Source organism: Pinus tabuliformis, chromosome X, assembly GCF_031772625.1.
Source record: "Pinus tabuliformis cultivar Carrire ecotype Pingquan chromosome X, CPIR1, whole genome shotgun sequence".
Taxonomy (NCBI): Eukaryota; Viridiplantae; Streptophyta; class Pinopsida; order Pinales; family Pinaceae; genus Pinus; species Pinus tabuliformis.
The window spans coordinates 52,162,128-52,181,049 of NC_142308.1; the positions used below are offsets into that span (position 1 = coordinate 52,162,128).

The following is an 18,922-nucleotide window of genomic DNA, read 5'->3' on the forward strand; positions in this document are numbered from 1 at the left end:
TTCATATATGACCAAAATTCAATGAAACAATGTGCCCATTATTTTAATCAATGAAAGGCTTGGACTTGTCCTTACTCAATGCGCCCTTGATCTTTTAGCAGTGGTACAAATGATCCCCAAGGAATCTCAGCCTCCTAAAATGATGAAGAATTCGGTCTTCCAGGCATCCGGAACTCCTACATAATATATGCCCTTGGATTCAAATAAGGAAATGCTTTCGGCCTGCAAGAATGAATGGCTCTTTCCCTATCAAGAATGAATGGTTCTCGCCCTATTAAGATCTGATGTCAAATAATATACCTCTGCTCCTATTGTAAAACGCTACCAAAATTATAAACAGAGTCTTCAAAAAATATTTAACACAGAGGCATCATACTGTCAGCAAAAATGTTTAACGCAGAGGCAAGTCGTCCCGAGAGGCAAGTCCTGAACCAACGGCTTTACATATATAAAAAGAACAGGTTCAAGCTCAAAACCAAAATGTTTTGATGGACATACTTCAGATAGCGCTCTTGTTACATCAAATCGATAGCCCAGCCAACGGCTTTACATATATAAAAAGCACATTCAAAATTAAAACAGCGCATTCAATATATATCATGCTACCAATATATATCATTGTATATATATCACTTCAAAACAGTTCAAATTCGATATCTAGTGCCTTCATTTGAATGAAATGCTGGTAAGTTCAATTCTCTTTTACTTGAAGCGAAACCAACCCCTCAAGGGAAACACTCAGAGTGTGGAGCAATATCTCTGGTCATGTTCCTCCTGTAGCTAGAAAAGCGTTCTTAGCATGGACATTTTCCACACGAGATATTCAGGAACTCATTTGCCACCCTTACAAACACTTCAATGCCTTTGCTCTTTCAGGGGCGCAAATTTGATCAGTTTGGAAAGTACCAGCAAATTTGAACACAATGCGCATAGATAAGAAATTACCAGCAAATTTCACAAAGGAAATATTTTATGCAATGGAAAAGCACTTTGGTCAGAATCGAACTATTCATCCTGGAGACATGGTTATTGATACATCATCATCCAATTATGGAGCATTTGAACAGAATGCTGCTTCAGAAAATACCCCACTGCATAAGGATATGAAGTTGGAGATGCCGTTAGATGTTATGCTTCGCCTCTTGAGTTCGTCTTTCAGCTCTGTAACCTTCCACTGCTCCAGAGGGCGATTCCTAAAACCCCTTCAAGGCAAACAATCCAGGTAACAATCCGAGTTCGAATCCGAACAAGTGCTCAACAGAATATTCACCTCGGATAAGCAAAGCAATATCGTCCAAACCGTCAAATAAGGCCTCAGAATGGACTCACTGCCACAATTAATGTGCTAAGGTCAATTCATTGGCTCAGAGAAGGCTTTAGAATGAACTGGCTTAAATATTGGCTACTGCCATTGTTAATTCCTCCGAGGTAGTTTAATGTCTTAGAGATAGACTGCTGCCTCAGTTAAGGCCTCAGAGATGGTCCACTGCCTCCACTTTGATGAGTTTAGCCCGACGTCCTCAGTAAACAACCCTCACGAGCCTCAGGAACATCTTGCTGCAACAGAAAGGGCCTATACACATAGTCACCATGATTTACACAGCAATCGACACGTTCTATGTGACGGACGAGCAGATTGCCAATTCCCCCTCGCGGAAAGATGGAATCGACGAATAGACGGAGATGACTCTCCGTTTATTCAGTTGCGAATTGATTCAAGAAAGCGGAATTCTTCTTAGATCGCCACAAGCAGTTATGGCAACAGCCCAGGTTCTTTTTCATCGATTCTATTTCAAAAAATCATTTGCATGCTTTAACGTCAAGCGGGTTGCAGCAAGTTGTGTTTTGCTTGCAGCGAAGCTTGAAGAAAGCCCTCGGAGGATTCCGCAGGTTTTGAATGTGTTTCATCGAATGGAATGCAGGCGAGAGAATTTGCCTCTTGAACCTTTAGAACCTCATTCCAAAAAATATGCAGAGATGAAGATGGACTTGAACCAAACAGAATGCCACCTTTTGAAAGAGATGGGATTCAAGAAAAATATCAAATGGACAGAGGCGCTCAGGACAGAGGGAGTCAAGTTTAATGGCTTATTCAAGCACATTCAGTATTGCAGGCGAGCTACAAGAATCCGTTCATGTGGGCAGAGAAATCAACGCACAGGTATAACGGCCTCAGCGTTAGGTAGTGCCACCTTAACTAGAGAGGGCGAGGAAGAAATTATGGCATGGTCTGACTGCTCAGAGAGCGACAGAGGCAGAGGCAGAGTAGCGCTCTGGAAAGAGGCGTTAATTATGGACAGAGCCCAATTTTCAGAGAATATGAAACGGTTTTGAAGTCTGAGCGTATTTAACTGAACAGGGCACAGGAATTATAAATAGAATATGTCAGGGCAGCGCAGGTGTGGCAGACAGACATCTCAGAACCGCTTGGACAGTGCTGGTAGTGTCAGGAGCAGCTAAAATTTAGCTGAAGTAATATTCATGAGAAAATATTCCTGAGATCCAGAATTAATGGCAGAAATGACTGCACAGAAAGGCCATAAGACAAATGGCTCACATACGCCTGCTCTGATACCATGTTAAACACACATGGACAGCACAAGAGATATGAAAGATAAATCATGCAGTACATTTTTTTATTAACAAGAGATTTACATTTATAGTACATTATGTGACTCTTGGGTTTCAGATCCCAAGGTCTCTTGGACTTCTTTGTCCATTCGACTTCCACACTAACCCACTTAGGATTAGGTGTCCAACATTAACAATATGTATCATCTCAACAGATTGAGATAACTAAGAAAATTTAAAATTAAAACTATTCGTCAAGATATATTTGGTGATACATAGAGGGACACTATTAAGAATTAATTAGTTGTCAAAAAATTATAATACCTAAACTTAAATGAAATAGATGTGCAATATCAATCCCCCTGTAAGCTATTGATGATATTTTCCTCCTTCTTCATCAAGAACTAATTACTAATAGACAAATACATACACATATAGAAATATAACACAAAAATGTAACATTCACAAACATTACCATCCAAATCCAAACACATAAACACACAAACCACTCAAAGCATCCAAACACAGACACACACAAACCACTCAAAACATCCAAACACAGATGTACAAACCATTCAAGGCAAGCAACATAGACTAAATTAAAGAACAAAATTATATGGTCATGTCAAGCAAATAAAACATAATGTAAATTTCAAAGTATGAAATTTATCTCAAACATATACATAATAATGATAATCTAAAAATATGACATTGTTTCCCTCAGCTGGAACCAACCTAGATCCATCTAACTTTGCATCTGTCATGTGCCGAGAGGGATCGAATCCCTTGAGGTGCAAAACTTTCCTCAAATTCTACACTCCAAAAAGAAGGATTGCACCTCGAGGGATTTGATCCCTCTCGGTGCATGATAGATCTAGAGTTAGATGGATCTAGGTTGGTTTTAGTTAGGACAAGTGGCCAGATATTTTATGAAATATTCATGCGCTTGTGCATGGGTGCCTAAAAATGATTATTTTATTTGTGACATTCCCCAATGGTCAAGTGAAGAGGTTTCCATATTTGTACACGTTCATTTCCATGAAATGTATGAAACATCCAAAACCATGAAAGGCTAAAGCATTGATATTAGTGTGACATTGAACTTATGGTAAAGTTGTTTGGATTCTAGATTCTTTCATTTATCTTAAAATGTATTCAATTGAGAAAATTTGATGCCAAAAAGGAGTGTATTAAAGATAAAAATAAAATAATAATTAAAATAATAGAAAACAATATATTTTTTATAGGAAAATAAATAAAACTACATTTTTAATAATATTTTCATTTCATCTTTTTATAATTTTATTTAAATATAAGTGCACACCTTATTTAATATAGAATAAAATTTTGTATCAAATGAGAATCTACTCTACATTCTTTAAATAAGACCCACAACAAGGAAAATTGAAAATAGATGAAAATTGTCTTCATTCATTTTTTTTAAATCCTATGAGTACCCATTCATATTTTTTTTTAAGTAAACTCACATTGAAAAATAAATAAAAATACATCAAAAATACGTATTTAAAAAAAAAAAAAAATCATATATTCATTTATATTCTCTCTTTTTTTAATATATGTAAATTAGCTTGCATTACCTACATTTTTTATGTCATATTATAATTAAATTACATTAAATATTATATATATATATATATATATATATATATATATATATATATATATAAAGTTTAAAGAATCGATTGAATATATATTCATAACTTGAATAAAAATACTAATATATTATTATTTTTTCCCCAAGGAAAAATCATAATTTTATTCAAAAGATCAAAATTATATTTTGCACATGCTAAAAAGCATTCAAGTAGACCAGCCCAACTTGGTATCCAATGAAAGAATGAAGAAAGACTCACATGAGAAAAAACACTAAACTACACTTTTATACCCTTCTTTTTCTCCACTTTTCACCAACCACCATAGTTGGGAGTAGTTGAAACAATGGCCATTTGATTCTCTTACATTTACAGAAATTTATTTGTCAAAGTCTGAACTCTCTGATTCATGAATTCTTTTGGTGCCACTATCTTTTTTTTTCAAAGGTAGTCTTCATAATCTATTGGTATTGATATGTAGTCATGGTTACTTTGGATGAAATTGGAACCAGTGAAATTGCCTAATCTACCACTCTCTTCTCTATGATTTCTTGGGAATTATGTTCAAAATATTTTCATTATTCTATGGGATTTTTTCTTCCTCTACTTCGGCTTCCTATAAATTTGAGAATTGTCATTCCTTTAGCTTTAGCGCTTATCTCTTTTTTCTTTTGGGATATGTTTATGCCCGATGATATGAAATTTGAAGATGTCTAATTTGAAGACAAATACAACATTAAAATGTTGTATTTTCGAAATCTAGAGACTAATACCACCACATATTATTATGAATTAGAATAATGCGCTTAGGTATACCTTTACCAAGGTCTACCTCTGCACAATGTTGAGAAATCAGGAGGCTTACAATTTAGATTGGATTTCTATTTACATGATAATTACTTGTGAGTTTGTTGGCATTTTTATTATTATTATGTTTTCCTTCTTTCATCAAGAAATTACCATAATAAAGAAGAAAAAATAACACAAGATATAGGCTTCAACCTAGGGAAAAACTAGAAAAAATATCTTTTTCTAGAATCATATCAAAATGAGATATCCTAGCCCATGACCACAGAAAAACAACAACCTTCTAGATGCCAAGTCAAACCCTCCTTCTACATAGTAAATCTATCAACAACAAGAGAATAACAACAAATATTCATCAAGAGATATGATGAGGTATAACTTCCACAAACCCTTCATCCATTTTAGACTTCGACCCTCCTACTTTTGCGATATTTCAGAACCAATCCAACAAATTGTGTGTCCAAATGAGCTCAAATAATCCTCTATTTATACTGTCTAGAGGGGTGTGAATAAACATGTACTTTGGGGCTGGGTTGACTTGATATGTAGGATGACTTGGCATCTAGAGGTGTTTTTAACCCAAATTACATATTTAAAAATTATTTTCCCTTTTTATTTTACAATAGGTCCATATAGTACTTTAACTCTTTGACTCAAGGAAACCTAGAAGCATGAAGGACATGCTTATCTAATAAAATAGTAATAATAAGATTATTTTATATTACATAAAATATACAATGATATAGGTGCAAAGATTATTAGGAATACTTAACCTAGTTACATTTTCTAATGCTCCATGTTATCTAGGGAGGTATTCATAATTCCATAACTAGTACAAGGATACTTCTCAATTTGAAATATTGTCATAAGAAGAGTTGGATTGATAAGACATATTTTAAGAATCACATCATAACCAACATTGTCAAATTACAACATAGCAAGGCATTAACTTGACAGCCTCTAACTCTCCACAAGATTAGAGCACAATTCCGGGAGGCATACATATGGACACCTCAACCTCTCAAGGCACATACCCCACGTGGATGTTCACTAGGTATATTCTTCTAGGACTATTCTTATCTTGGATTCCCAATCCTCAAGGATTACCAGTTCATATGTTTATTGATCCTCCATTCTCCCTCCCAGTGTGATACACTAGACATATGACGACTAGACTTGGTCTAGTGCATGGCATATTTGGAGAATATGGTGTACACTATCACTACCTCTTAACGAGGGAGGCGGTCCTTACTCCTCAAATATGGAGAAGATTTCATACTCCCTATCAATCAGGGTATATCATCATAACCCTTAGCTGGTCTCATACTTCAATAATGCATCAGCTACTTGTTCTTTCATGGAGATCTTAGTGGTAGATGCAAAGGTTCCTATCTCACAATACATCATATATGAGCTTCGTCCTTCTTTCATATTTCATCTTCATCAAAAGGTTTCTCAACTCCTGATAGCATCATGTCATATCAAAATTTAAGATTTTAGGATCAAATGGTTCATCTTTCATCCTGAAGGGGTCGAACTTCCTCACAACTGCTAACATATGTCTTCTAGGGTTCTTCCTCATATTCGTCTAAAAGTCATATCAAATTTACAATATCAATTATGCCTTCATGCTTATCATGTCATCAATAGTGCTATCCATGAAATCCATGTGTTCCATGATTAAAATCACGCAACTTTAGGTACATCAATATCATCCAACAAAATATGTCAACTGTTATCCTTCCAACCTATGCATATACTTCCACAATATGACTTTTTAAGGAGCCAAATCATGTCTCAAATAATCATCAGAATTAGATTTTCCAAATCATAATGGCCTTAAATCAAGGTGTCAAATTCTACCACTTTCTCCCTTTGAAGTCAATCATTCATTTTTACATCCTATCTTTATAATATAACAAGGTTTTGCTTCATCTTTTCAATCATTAATGTGTTTTTGGAATGAAATCATCACTTGGAAGTTTTAGTATCATCAAGGTTCCTGCAACTCCCTCTTTCCATCATGCTCTTCATTATCACGAAGTCAACATTAAGCACGAATTTTGCTTTACTTTTTTCTTCCATCCTTCTCATCTTGCTTCCTCAATTTTAATAGCATTCACTGTGTGTCTACAATCATCAGAAAGTACAACAAAGAAAAATATACAAAGAGAAGAGCATAATGTCAATTTTTTCAATCTAGGGTTTCTATGTTTTCTAAAAAAAAATACTTCTAAGGTTCTAGACACAAACCTAAGATATTCTTTGATCTAACCCTTATTAGGGTTTTTACTTTAAGTGGAAACACCAAGTCCTAGGGTTTTGACTTTAAGCCCAAGCCTTTATCTTAATCCAATCCTTGCTAGTATTTTAACACATAGCCTAGGGTTTCATCTTTCAAAACTAGGGTTATAATATCAAATAACATTTCACCTTACAATCCCTAGAAATCATTTCCCAAGAGCTAGGGTTTCCTTAGAGGGAAAAATCACTTAAGGTTATGGTTTTTTTTGTTTTTAGGGTTAATTTAATATGAACTAGGGTCCAAAAACCCTAAATACCAAGAATCTTCAAGATTTCACAAGTTTACAAGCCCTACAAACCCTAGATGCAAAGGAACATCTGCAAAACCCTAGAAAATATTGACCCATAAAATGCACATAGAAATTGTACATACCTTTGCACTCTTACCATACATGTTCTCCATTATTGCCTATTTCTGCAATAAGGTTACTATCACAATCTTCACTATCATATCATGGACACCTTCTTATTGTTGTTGAGAACGTTTGGAATCCTGTATGCATTGTTTGAAGAGCCCAACGTTTCACGTGAACACTTCACCCATCTTCAGGGGAAAAAAGCATACTAATGATAAGAAGAGCGCTTGACCAGAATATATAGAGAATGGGGGGAAGAATTAGCCATTGAATATGGTAATATTAAAGGACCATTACATAAATGATAATTTTGACTAAACCATAGAGAGAAAAATTATTGATTTAAAATTTTTTATTTTAATATAATTCCATGATTTGGTTACTAAATTAAAATCATAGAAAATAGAAATATAAATAACTAAAAGGATTCAAATTATTATTATTTTATTAATTATGTCACAGATATAATTAGTTAATTATAAGATATAAATTATACAAATAAATAAATCAAATTGGAATGAAATTGGATTACTATATATACATTATGATTGGAGATAGTCAAAATTCATAAGGCAACATTTTCAAAAATATATATAAATGAATAAAAGATTAAAATGAAAAAATTACAATTCAGAGATTATAAATTATTTTTAATTAGTCAAAAAAAATAAAGGAGCCACGACAAACATTAAAATTAAAAATATTATTATTTTCTTTTATAAATTAAATCAAAAACATAATCACTTATAATATTTAAGGGCATATTATTAATGAGGGGAAACATTATAGAAATAAATCATAAAATGGTGGTTGGAGATAGGTAACAAACATTAAAATTAAAATTAAAATTATTTTCTTTTATAAATTGAATCAAGTACACAATTACTTATAATATTTAAGGGCATATTATTAATGAGAGGAAAAATACATAAATAAATAATCTTGGAATGATGTGGAATTGCAACTTATAAGTGTTAAAGTGGTGGTTGGAGATAGGTAAGAGTCAAAAGGCCAATGATTCGAAAGATATATTATTTAAATGATTAAATACCTTAACTTTATTAAATATGTTAAATATGGATAAAATTGGAAGGGTAATTTAATAATACAATGAGGAATAGAAGTGACTATGAAAAAAGAAATAATAATCAAAAGAATATTCTAAGAGGAAAGGAAAGAGGGGAAGGGGGGGGGGAGTTAATCGGGGGTGAGAATTTAAATTAGAGGGAAAGGGTTTATATGATAAGATATGGATGGTGGGTTTTAAGGATTGGCTTAACTAGTTCCATTATCTTGGTTAAAATTATTAGGATGTTTTTCAATTTCAAGGGCCTCCCTAATGACCCAGCTAGAATGAGGGGTTGAAGCTAAGGTTTTGGCTTTGTTAAACAAATGAGGTGTTTCAACGAATGAGAATGCTCAACCTTCACTGTGTGTCTGTAATCATCAGCAAGTACAACAAAGAAAAATATATAAGGACAAGAGCATAATGTTTATTTTGTCAATCTAGGGTTTATATGTTTAAAAAAAAATACTTCTAAGGCTCTAGACACAATTCTAAGATATTATTTGATCTAACCCTTATTAGGGTTTTTACTATAAGTGGAAACAACAAGTCTTAGAGTTTTGACTTTAAGCCCTAGGCTTTATCTTAATCCAATCCTTGCTAGGATTTTAACACACAGCCTAGGGTTTCATCTTTCAAAACTAGGGTTGTAATATCAAATAACATCTCACCTTGTAATCCCTATATACCATTTCCCAAGAGCTAGGGTTTCCTTAGAGGGAACAATTACTTAAGGTTATGGTTTTTTTTGTTTTTACGGTTAATTTAATATGAACTATTGTCCAGACACCCTAAATACCAAGAATCTTCAAGATTTCACAAGTTTGCAAGGCCTACAAACCCTAGATGCAAAAGAACATTTGGAAAACCCTAGAAAATATTGACCGGTAAAAAGCACATAGAAATTGTACATACCTTTGCACTCTTACCATACATGTTCTCCATTATTGCCTCTTTCTGCAATAAGGTTACTATCACAGTCTTCATTATCATATCGTAGTCAACTTCTCATTGTTGTTGATAACTTCTGGAATCTTGTGTGCATTATTTGAAGAACCCAATGATTCAGGTGAACACTTCACCCATCTTTAGGGGAAGAAAGCATACTAATGATAGGAAGAGCACTTGACCAGAATATATAGAGAATGGGTGGAGAATTAGTCATTAGAGGTAGTAAGATTAAAGGACCATTACATCAATGATAATTTTGACTAAACTATAGAGAGAGAAATTATTGATTTAAAAATTGAATTGAATTTATATTTTAATATAATTCCATGATTTGTTAGTTAAATTGAAATCATAGAAGATATAAATATAAATAACTAAAATGATTGAAATGAATCAATTACATTAAACTTTAAAATATATTTTGATTGGCCAAAATTCAAAAAATGGTGGGACAAATATTAGAATTCATAAATAAATAATCTTGGAATGATGTGGAATTACAACATATAAATGTTAAAATGGTGGTTGGAGATAGTTAAGAGTCAAAAGGCCAATAATTCAAAAGATATATTATTTAAATGATTAAATACCTTAACTTTATTAAATATGTCAAATATGGATAAAATTTAAAGGGTAATTTAATAATCAAATTAAATTAATTAAATAATACAATCGGGTATAGAACTGACTATGAAAAGAGAAATATTAATTAAAAGAATAATTCTAGGAGGAATGGAAAGGGTGGGGGAAGGGCGGGGGGTTTCAGATGGGTGAAAAATTAAATTAGAGGGAAAGGGTTTATATGATAAGATATGGATGGTGGGTTTTTAGGATTGGCTTAACTAGTATCCATCATCCTGGTTAAAATTATTAGGATGTTTTTCAATTTCAAGGGCCACCCTAATGAGCCGGCTAGAATGATAAGGGGTCAAAGTTTAAGATTTTGGTTTGGTCAAAACAAATGAGGCATTTCGTCGAATGGGAATGATCAGCAGTGGTATATTTTTCAATGCGGTTGTGGAAGGTTTTAGTCATGTCCTCTTTCAACCGAGGTTTGAAGGAACTTCCTGTTTTCCCTATGTAAGACATTCCATAGGAGCAAGGAATCTCATGTACTCTAGGACCTAACATAGGGTCATTTTTATCCTTGGTTGATCTAAAGCGCTAGTTGAGGGTTTTCTGGTGCCTGAAGAAGGTTTTGATGTTCTTTTTAGAGAGGATCTTGGATAAATGATCGATAACCCATTGAATGTAAGAAAGGGTTACTTTGGCTAAGGGAGGGGGACTGGGATGATTTTTAGAATGGGGATGGAAACCCGAGATGAAGGCTTTTTTAATCTGGGCAGAGCTTGAAGAGAACCACTCCCTTCCCTTTCTAGATATCCTTGTCTCGCACCTCCCTAATGGTTCCCTAACTCACCAAGTCTATCGAAATAAGACTCATACCAATAGGTACCTTCATGCTAAATCCCACCACCACCCCACTCAAAACTCTATTTTCCTCAAGGCCCTTGTCACCCGATCCATTCGAATTTCCTCCTCCCAATCCTTTCCAAAAGAAAAATCCCATCTCTCTAAATCTCTTAAATCTAATGGTTACTCATGTTCCCAGATTAACAAAGCCTTCCTCTTTGGTTTCCATCCCCATTCTAAAAATAGTCCCAGTCCCCCTCCCTTAGCCAAAGTAACCCTTCCTTACATTTAAGGGGTTACCGATCATTTATCCAATATCCTCTATAAAAAGAAAATCAAAACCTTTTTCGAGCCCCAGAAACCCTCAACCAACTCTTCAAATCAGTGAAGGATAAAAATGACTCTATGTTAGGTCTCAGAGTGTATGAGATTCCCTGCTCCTGTGGAATTTCTTACATAGGGAAAACCGAAAGATCCTTCAAAGCTCGGTTGAAAGAGCACATGGTTGACACCTTCCACAATTGCATTGTGAAATCTAGCAAGATTAAGCATTCCCATTCGACCAAACACCTCATTTGTTTTGAAAAAACCAAAATCTTAGCTTCATACCCTTATCATTCTAGTCGGATCATTAGGGAGGCCCTTGAAATTGAAAAACATCCTAATAATTTTAACCAGGATGATGGATACCAGTTAAGCTAATCCTGGAAACCCACCATCCATTTCTTATCATCTAAACCCTTTCTCTCTAATTTAAATTCTCACCCATCCTAACCCACCCTCTGCCCCCCTTTCCCTTCCTCCTAGAATTATTCTTTTGATTATTATTTCTCTTCTCATAGTCGATTCTATTCCTCATTCTATTATTTAATTAATTTAATTGATTATTAAATTACCCTTCCAATTCTATCCATCTTTGACATATTTAATAAAGTTAAGATATTTAATAATTTAAATAATATCTCTTTCCAATTCAGGAAGCTTTGACTCTTACCTATCTGCAACCACCATTTTGACATTTATTTGCTGTAATTCCACATTATTCCAAGTTGATTTATTTCTGTATTTTCCCTCCCATTAATAATGCCCTTAAATCTTATAAATACTTATATCTTCGATTTAATTTATAAAAAAACTAATAATATTTTTAATTCTAATGCTTATCTATTTTTTTTTTAATTAATTAAAAATAATTTTTTAATTTTAATCTCTTAAATAATTTATTCATTTTAATCCCTCTATTCATTCATATATATATAGATATATATTACTTTCCAAATCTATGTTGTGGGGGAGCGCACCCCAACCCTCGATCCCGCTCCCAATCCGCGCTCCGCGCGGGAGCGACTTGGGAGCGCGCTCCCTAAAAAAAATTTCTCTCCCTGCCTTTTCGAGAGCGTTTTGCCTTTTTTGCATTTTTTTTTGTAGTAATGTTCAAAATGCAATTTTTTTTGAAAGAAACAAATAATTTTTGAGTGAGGCAGCTTAATGATCAAGTCTAGGCCCTAATATTGATATGCTATTCACGGTAATATTAAATTATTAAAATAAAAGTGACATTTTCCTTAATCTTCATTTTCATCCTTTTACTTAAATTTTTAACATTACCATGAAATGACTCAGGATGTTTGAGAGTGGTTTCAGCCTCATTGGATTTCATATGCAGAAAGTAGAACTTTAGATTTCATTCCAAATCCAGCAGACTTATCAGTTTTTCAGGATTTCAGGATTGGGGGATTGCAATGTTTCCATTGAATTTTGTCATGTATTAAGGTATGGAACTCGTATTTAATCAAGATCACCAATCCCTCTATGTACCTTGATGTTAGTGACATTGGTTGTCGAACTCCTCTATCATGACCCTCTTAAAAATGTACGCATCACTCAAACAAAATCTTGACTTGACATGCTATGCTTTTTCTATCTTATGTTAATGCTTAGAGGGTGATACTAATGACAAAGATCCCTATACAGATACAGAGGTAATGACAAAGATACCTCTGGATATTAATGCTTAGAGGGTGATATTAATGACAAAGATCCTGATTTTCCAACAAGACTAAAAAATTAGACATTTATCGTGGTGGCAAGAGGCCCAAGCATAAGAAATAGATAATAGATTTACTTCTCTTTTCTAGTTTCTAGTAGCTTTTATAACTATTGACTCTTTCATATTTATTATGATATTTTTTTAAACAATATATGACAATTTAAGTTTGAAGTTGGCAATTATAACTCATTAGTAATGAATTACGAATATGATGCTTCATGAAAGTTGAAAGTTGTTTCATTTCCTTTCATTTTATAACATTTCATTTCATGTTAGATATTATTTGTTGTAATGGTTACACTTAGCTTACAAGTACAACTTTGGTGATCAATGATGATAAATGTTATATATTGAATTTTGAAAGCTTGAAACTTTAAAATTCATGAATCATGAGACTCAATATGTTGTATGTTACTATGTTACTAACTTGTGGAAGTGGTTGATGAAGATTATAACTTCTAGATGATTGTTGTTATATGGTTCAATCTATGTTTTTTTTTTGTTTTTTTATATCTAATTCATTATTCTACATGTTTTTGGTGACATATATGTATCCAAATATAATATATATATATATATATATATATATATATATATATATATATATATTATATAAAAAACGCTCCCGGATTCGCTCCCAAACCGGGAGCTTCTGAAAATGTCTCCCGCTCCCCGCTCCCAAGTAACATTGTTCCAAATGTTAACCTTATGTCTTTTTATTACATCCTATCATCATGTATATATAGTAATCCAATTGCAATCAATTTGAGATAACCTACCTTCCTTGTCACGGAGAGCAAGCTTCCTGGCCTTCGTGCTGGCCCCAACTGATACCAGAACGAAAACAAAGATCTGCGCACAAGCTCTAGCTGCAGATTCGTCCTGCCAATGTGCTCAAAATAGGGATTGTAGCATAAAAAGCACCATTCATGACCTCCGACCTCAGTCAGATACACAACTACGATGACCTCATGAGCCCTTTGATTACAAGATCGTTCGTTGCTTCTCAACCGCTGCTCCAAGATCCGCAAGAAATAATGAGACCAAGAACAAATCAGACCCACATGAGGCCTATAAGCCTGCGACCAACACAAGAAAGCTAGATCCTACCAGATAATACTTTGTTAACCACATATCCACGATCGTCTGGGCGCAAACTAACTCGTTGAAAGCGAAAATGCCCATCTGCTTAGCCAGCAATTTTGTCTGACAAAAATAGTTGGATCTGCAGCAAGCCATTCCTAAAAACGCATGGCCGGAAAGCTTCCTCTGATACCACCAAGAGCAGATCTGTGCTCAGCAGCAACAACCTTGCAGTTTCTGCACATGCAAACATAAACCCTAGCGGAGCTCATCGTGTCCTCAAAATATGGCAGGGATATATATATATATATATATATATATATATATATATTACATTTAATTTAATAATTTAGAAACTTTTATGAAATTTAAGGCGTAACAAATTACATTAATTTAATTTATAGACTTATAAACTTGTATTTCCATTGAATATGAACTTTAAACCTAAGTGATTTTAAAATTTAAGTGGGATACAAACTCTAAATTGAATAAAAGAACATGAGGTATGTAGTCTTTTTTTAAGTGGTATTGAATTCATGCATTGTATATATGTTGGGTGTTGGTATGAAGTATAGTTACTAAGTTTGGAATTTGAATTTGAATTCAAATTCAATGAAAAAAAATATATTACTTAAAATTTAATACTGAAAAAATTGGGTAATATATTTTTTTACATATATTAAATATATCATTTTTTTAACATTTTAAATCATTGAAATTAAAATTTATAATGTTGAAAATCATAAAAGAAAATTGTTTTAAAATTGTTTTAATTATAAATATTGCTCATTAAATTATATATTAGACCAATTAGCTTAGTTTTACATTTAGAATAACAAGTAAGATAATAGGTTTTAAGAATTTTTGTATTGATCTATTCACTTACCCACACCATAAATTATATGATACTTAATATAGAGTGAATTTCCAAGAAATTTCACATTACAATAAACCATATAAATTCCACATTATCAAATATTGTAAGTTCATAATAAAATAATATATTAAATATTTGCAAAAATTCTTTAAAAATATATTTGCATTATCAACTACTAATTACTCATTTATCAAACCAAACCCACTTTTAATTTATAAATTAAAACCTATAAGAATAACATCTATTAATACAAAATGTTAAATATAGGAATTATGGTATAAGCACATTATGATATTTGTATTAACTATAGGAATTATGGTATAAGCACATTATGATATTTGGTATTATTATAATGTGATAGTTGGGCTTCTATGTGGTAATTCGTTTGACATAAGCGTATGATGGTTTGCATGTGAGATTATTACACGTGTTCTTTCAAATTGGAGGATATATAAAGATGTGATGGTTACCCAAAAAGCTTTATCATTAATTTGAAAGTCAACAACATTTTTTTCTACAGAAGTTTAAATGCATCAGAGAATCCCATTTGATGTTACATTTGGTTTTACGTTTAATTTCTATACGTCACATGTATGTCGTGCCTCCTATGGAGAAATTCATTGAGCTTCAAACCCAGACTTGGATATCCAAATTCACAGAACCATTATGTTTATCTATTAATTTAATTCGGGTACTTAGGTATATATATATATATTTCTTTCCAAATGTTAACCTTATGTCTTTTTATTACATCCTATCATCATGTATATATATAATTTAGGTTTACCATGTGTCCAAGCCACCTGGAGGAAGAGCGCACCGCACGGCAGACATGGCTGACGGTTTCATTAACGCCACCTGTATTGTCTTGATCGTCTACACTCTTATAAATCCACTGTCACACATTCATTGGAACCACATCTCATTACGTGCACAGAGAGCCTTCAAATTCATTAAAGTGTTAAGGGTCTTTCAATCATAGTAAGTAGCTGCAGCACCATGACTTCTAGAATTCAATGGGAGACAACAAAAGTTATTTCCCCAGATGGCAGTCTAACAGAATTTGGGGAGCAGATCAAAGCGGAAGAGATTATTCTACAAAATCCACACCACTTCCTCTGCGACTCGGATTCTCTGTATATTGATCGTTACATAGCGGCTGTTAATCCAGAGGAGGAATTGGAGATGGGGCAGCTCTATTTTCTCCTTCCACTGCGTAAACTGCAATACGTGCTATCGGTGTCCGACATGGCTGCGATGCTGCACAGAGCTAATTCGGCCATCAGGTCCACAGGCTGCCGATGTAACTGGAAAATCCCGAGTCCCCACCCAAAAGAAAAGGGCAACAGGGTTGCAGGAGGATCAAGGCCCCTGTGTTCTGTTAGGAAGGAAGCATTCAGAATAAGGAGGCTTGAAACCATCCATGAAACATTAACGTCCTCATCATGAACATTAACAGATGTAGTTGTGTTTTTGTAAAGCTGTGAAGTGGGTTTGTCTTCACTGAAATATGATCGATCTCTCATGCCCACTCATCTGTTTCACATTTGGTTTTTAATTTCTTCTAAACCGTACTAGCAAGATTCCAACCTTATATTGACATTTGTTGTATGAAAATGTATATTTGGTTCTGGACCTTTGAAATTCAAGTAAATTTTGGGAATACTTTCTACACAATCTAAGGAAAAATAAAATGAAGTACATATTTAGAAGATGGATATGTTATGAATATGTTATTTATTGAGTTTTGGAATACTTTCTGCACATTCTAAGGAATTAGAAAAATAAAATAAAGTACATATTTAGGAGAAGGATATGTTAGGAATATGTTGTTTATTGAGTGGTTTAATAGTTAATAATATTGATTTTTTTTCCTAATTGATCATATAAAGGGAATAATCAAATCACTAAACTAAATATTACCCCATTTAATATCATGAAGGTAATAATCAAATCACTAAACTAAATATTACCAGATTTAATATCATGAATATACAACATAGTAATTTTTAAAATATATTAAAAATATTTATATAATATAAATCATTAAATTAAATATTACTGGATTTGATACCATGAATATACAACATAGTAATTCTTAAAATATATTAAAAAATTTTATATTATCACATAAATGTAATAGAGGTAGATTTAATACCATAAATATAAAACATAGTAATTTTTAAAATATATTAAAAATATTTGTATAATTAATGTATGGTTATGGTGATTGGAATATATATTACATATTATTTTTTATTAATCGTGATTGTGTTATTGATATATTTATTAAGATTTGACTTTTCATCTATGACCATAATAAAATATAGATGATTATTAGTATTGATAAATGATTTGCTGAGTATAAAGCTTCAAGAATGTATTGTGAATTATAGTTGAGATAGTATATTTATATAACCATATAATTTAAATGGCTGGTAAATCGTGATATATAAATGCATGATAAGAATCAAAACACTTGTTTCGTGATACATCTCATATTTTTAAGATTAAAAAAATAACAAATATTAACTAAATTACAATTTTATTTGAAATTATTATTATTATTATCACTTCATTATGTAGATGAATTATCAATACAACATTTCCAAAAGACCATAATAATAAATTTAGCTAAAAGAGAAGAAATGAAATGACTACTTTTGAGATACATCTCAACCTTTGATTATGAATAGTATTAATAATACTCTAAAATATTCTATGGAGGTTAAATCTTTACCATTGACTAGATAATTATTTTCATCGTCTACGGAGGCAGAGGAATTGCTTGACTGCCAAAAGTGGCTAGAATCTGGCAGAAAAAATTTCAAAAAATCTTGTAGAGGCAGTGTCTGAATCATGTTTTTGAGAGTGGAAATGGATTCAACACCATCAAAAACATCTAGGGCACCTAGATTTTTGAAGTTTAACAACTATAACTTGGATTTACAAAAATCCTTGCCAGATTTTCTCAAAATAGGCCGGAATTTCCATAACTTTCATGGCAAAAAAGAAGACTTGTTAGACTACGGCAATGAAATTTATGAAACTCTTGTTCCAAAATAAACATGCTATGGGGTTAATTATGATCCAATATTCTTAACTAGTTGACTTATGGAAAGTGAGGGTAGGGGCGTGTTTATTACAAAAAAAATCAACACCACCTCCACTTTAATACCAACTTTATCTATGAGGGTGCTAGTTGAGGGATTAAGGTGTGTATATAAGTTATAGTCTCTATATAAAAACTAAGAACATGTTTTTTCTTATTATGGGTCATTGAAGGGGGTAAAGTATGCACACCTCCATAAACCAGGAAATTTAATGACTTATAGAATTTCAAAAAAATGAGTCTCAGACTATACCAACACAAATAAAAGGTTACCAGTGGCTTAGCCCAAAGTTTTATTAGTGAAGCATCACACATCAAACTACAATAGATGGATGTAACATTCCCTCCCACCCCCTTGTATTATCTTGGATTGCAATAGGTGTTAGTTGCATCCTAGATCCAAAGTCTCAGGGGATGTGTACTCAGTGAAATTCACCCCCAAGGCTTAATAACAAAAACATGAGAAGAAGTTCATTTTCCAGGTGGTTTTTTAACCGCTCTCTAGCAAAAAGCACCAGAGTGACCCTCTTTCTCTTTGAGTTAAGCCACAAGGCTTCACCCATGGCCGAACTAGGGTATTTCTTAGTTCTAAGAGACTAAACCCACTGTCCAAGTAGTTTATTAGCTCAATTTTCAAGGCAAGCACTGCAAGAGTCTATAGACCACTATCCAAATGGTTTATCATCTTACCTGGGAAGCACTAACTCGTTTATCAGCTT

General features: G+C 33.0%; 1 protein-coding gene across 1 annotated transcript; it reads left to right on the forward strand.

Moving 5' to 3' along the window:
- Positions 1-16,090: 16,090 nt before the first annotated feature.
- On the forward strand, positions 16,091-16,540 carry LOC149138289 (uncharacterized). Its single transcript, XM_089450317.1, has one exon. The coding sequence runs from the start codon at positions 16,091-16,093 to the stop codon at positions 16,538-16,540; it is 450 nt and encodes a 149-aa protein (XP_089306443.1).
- Positions 16,541-18,922: the final 2,382 nt, after the last annotated feature.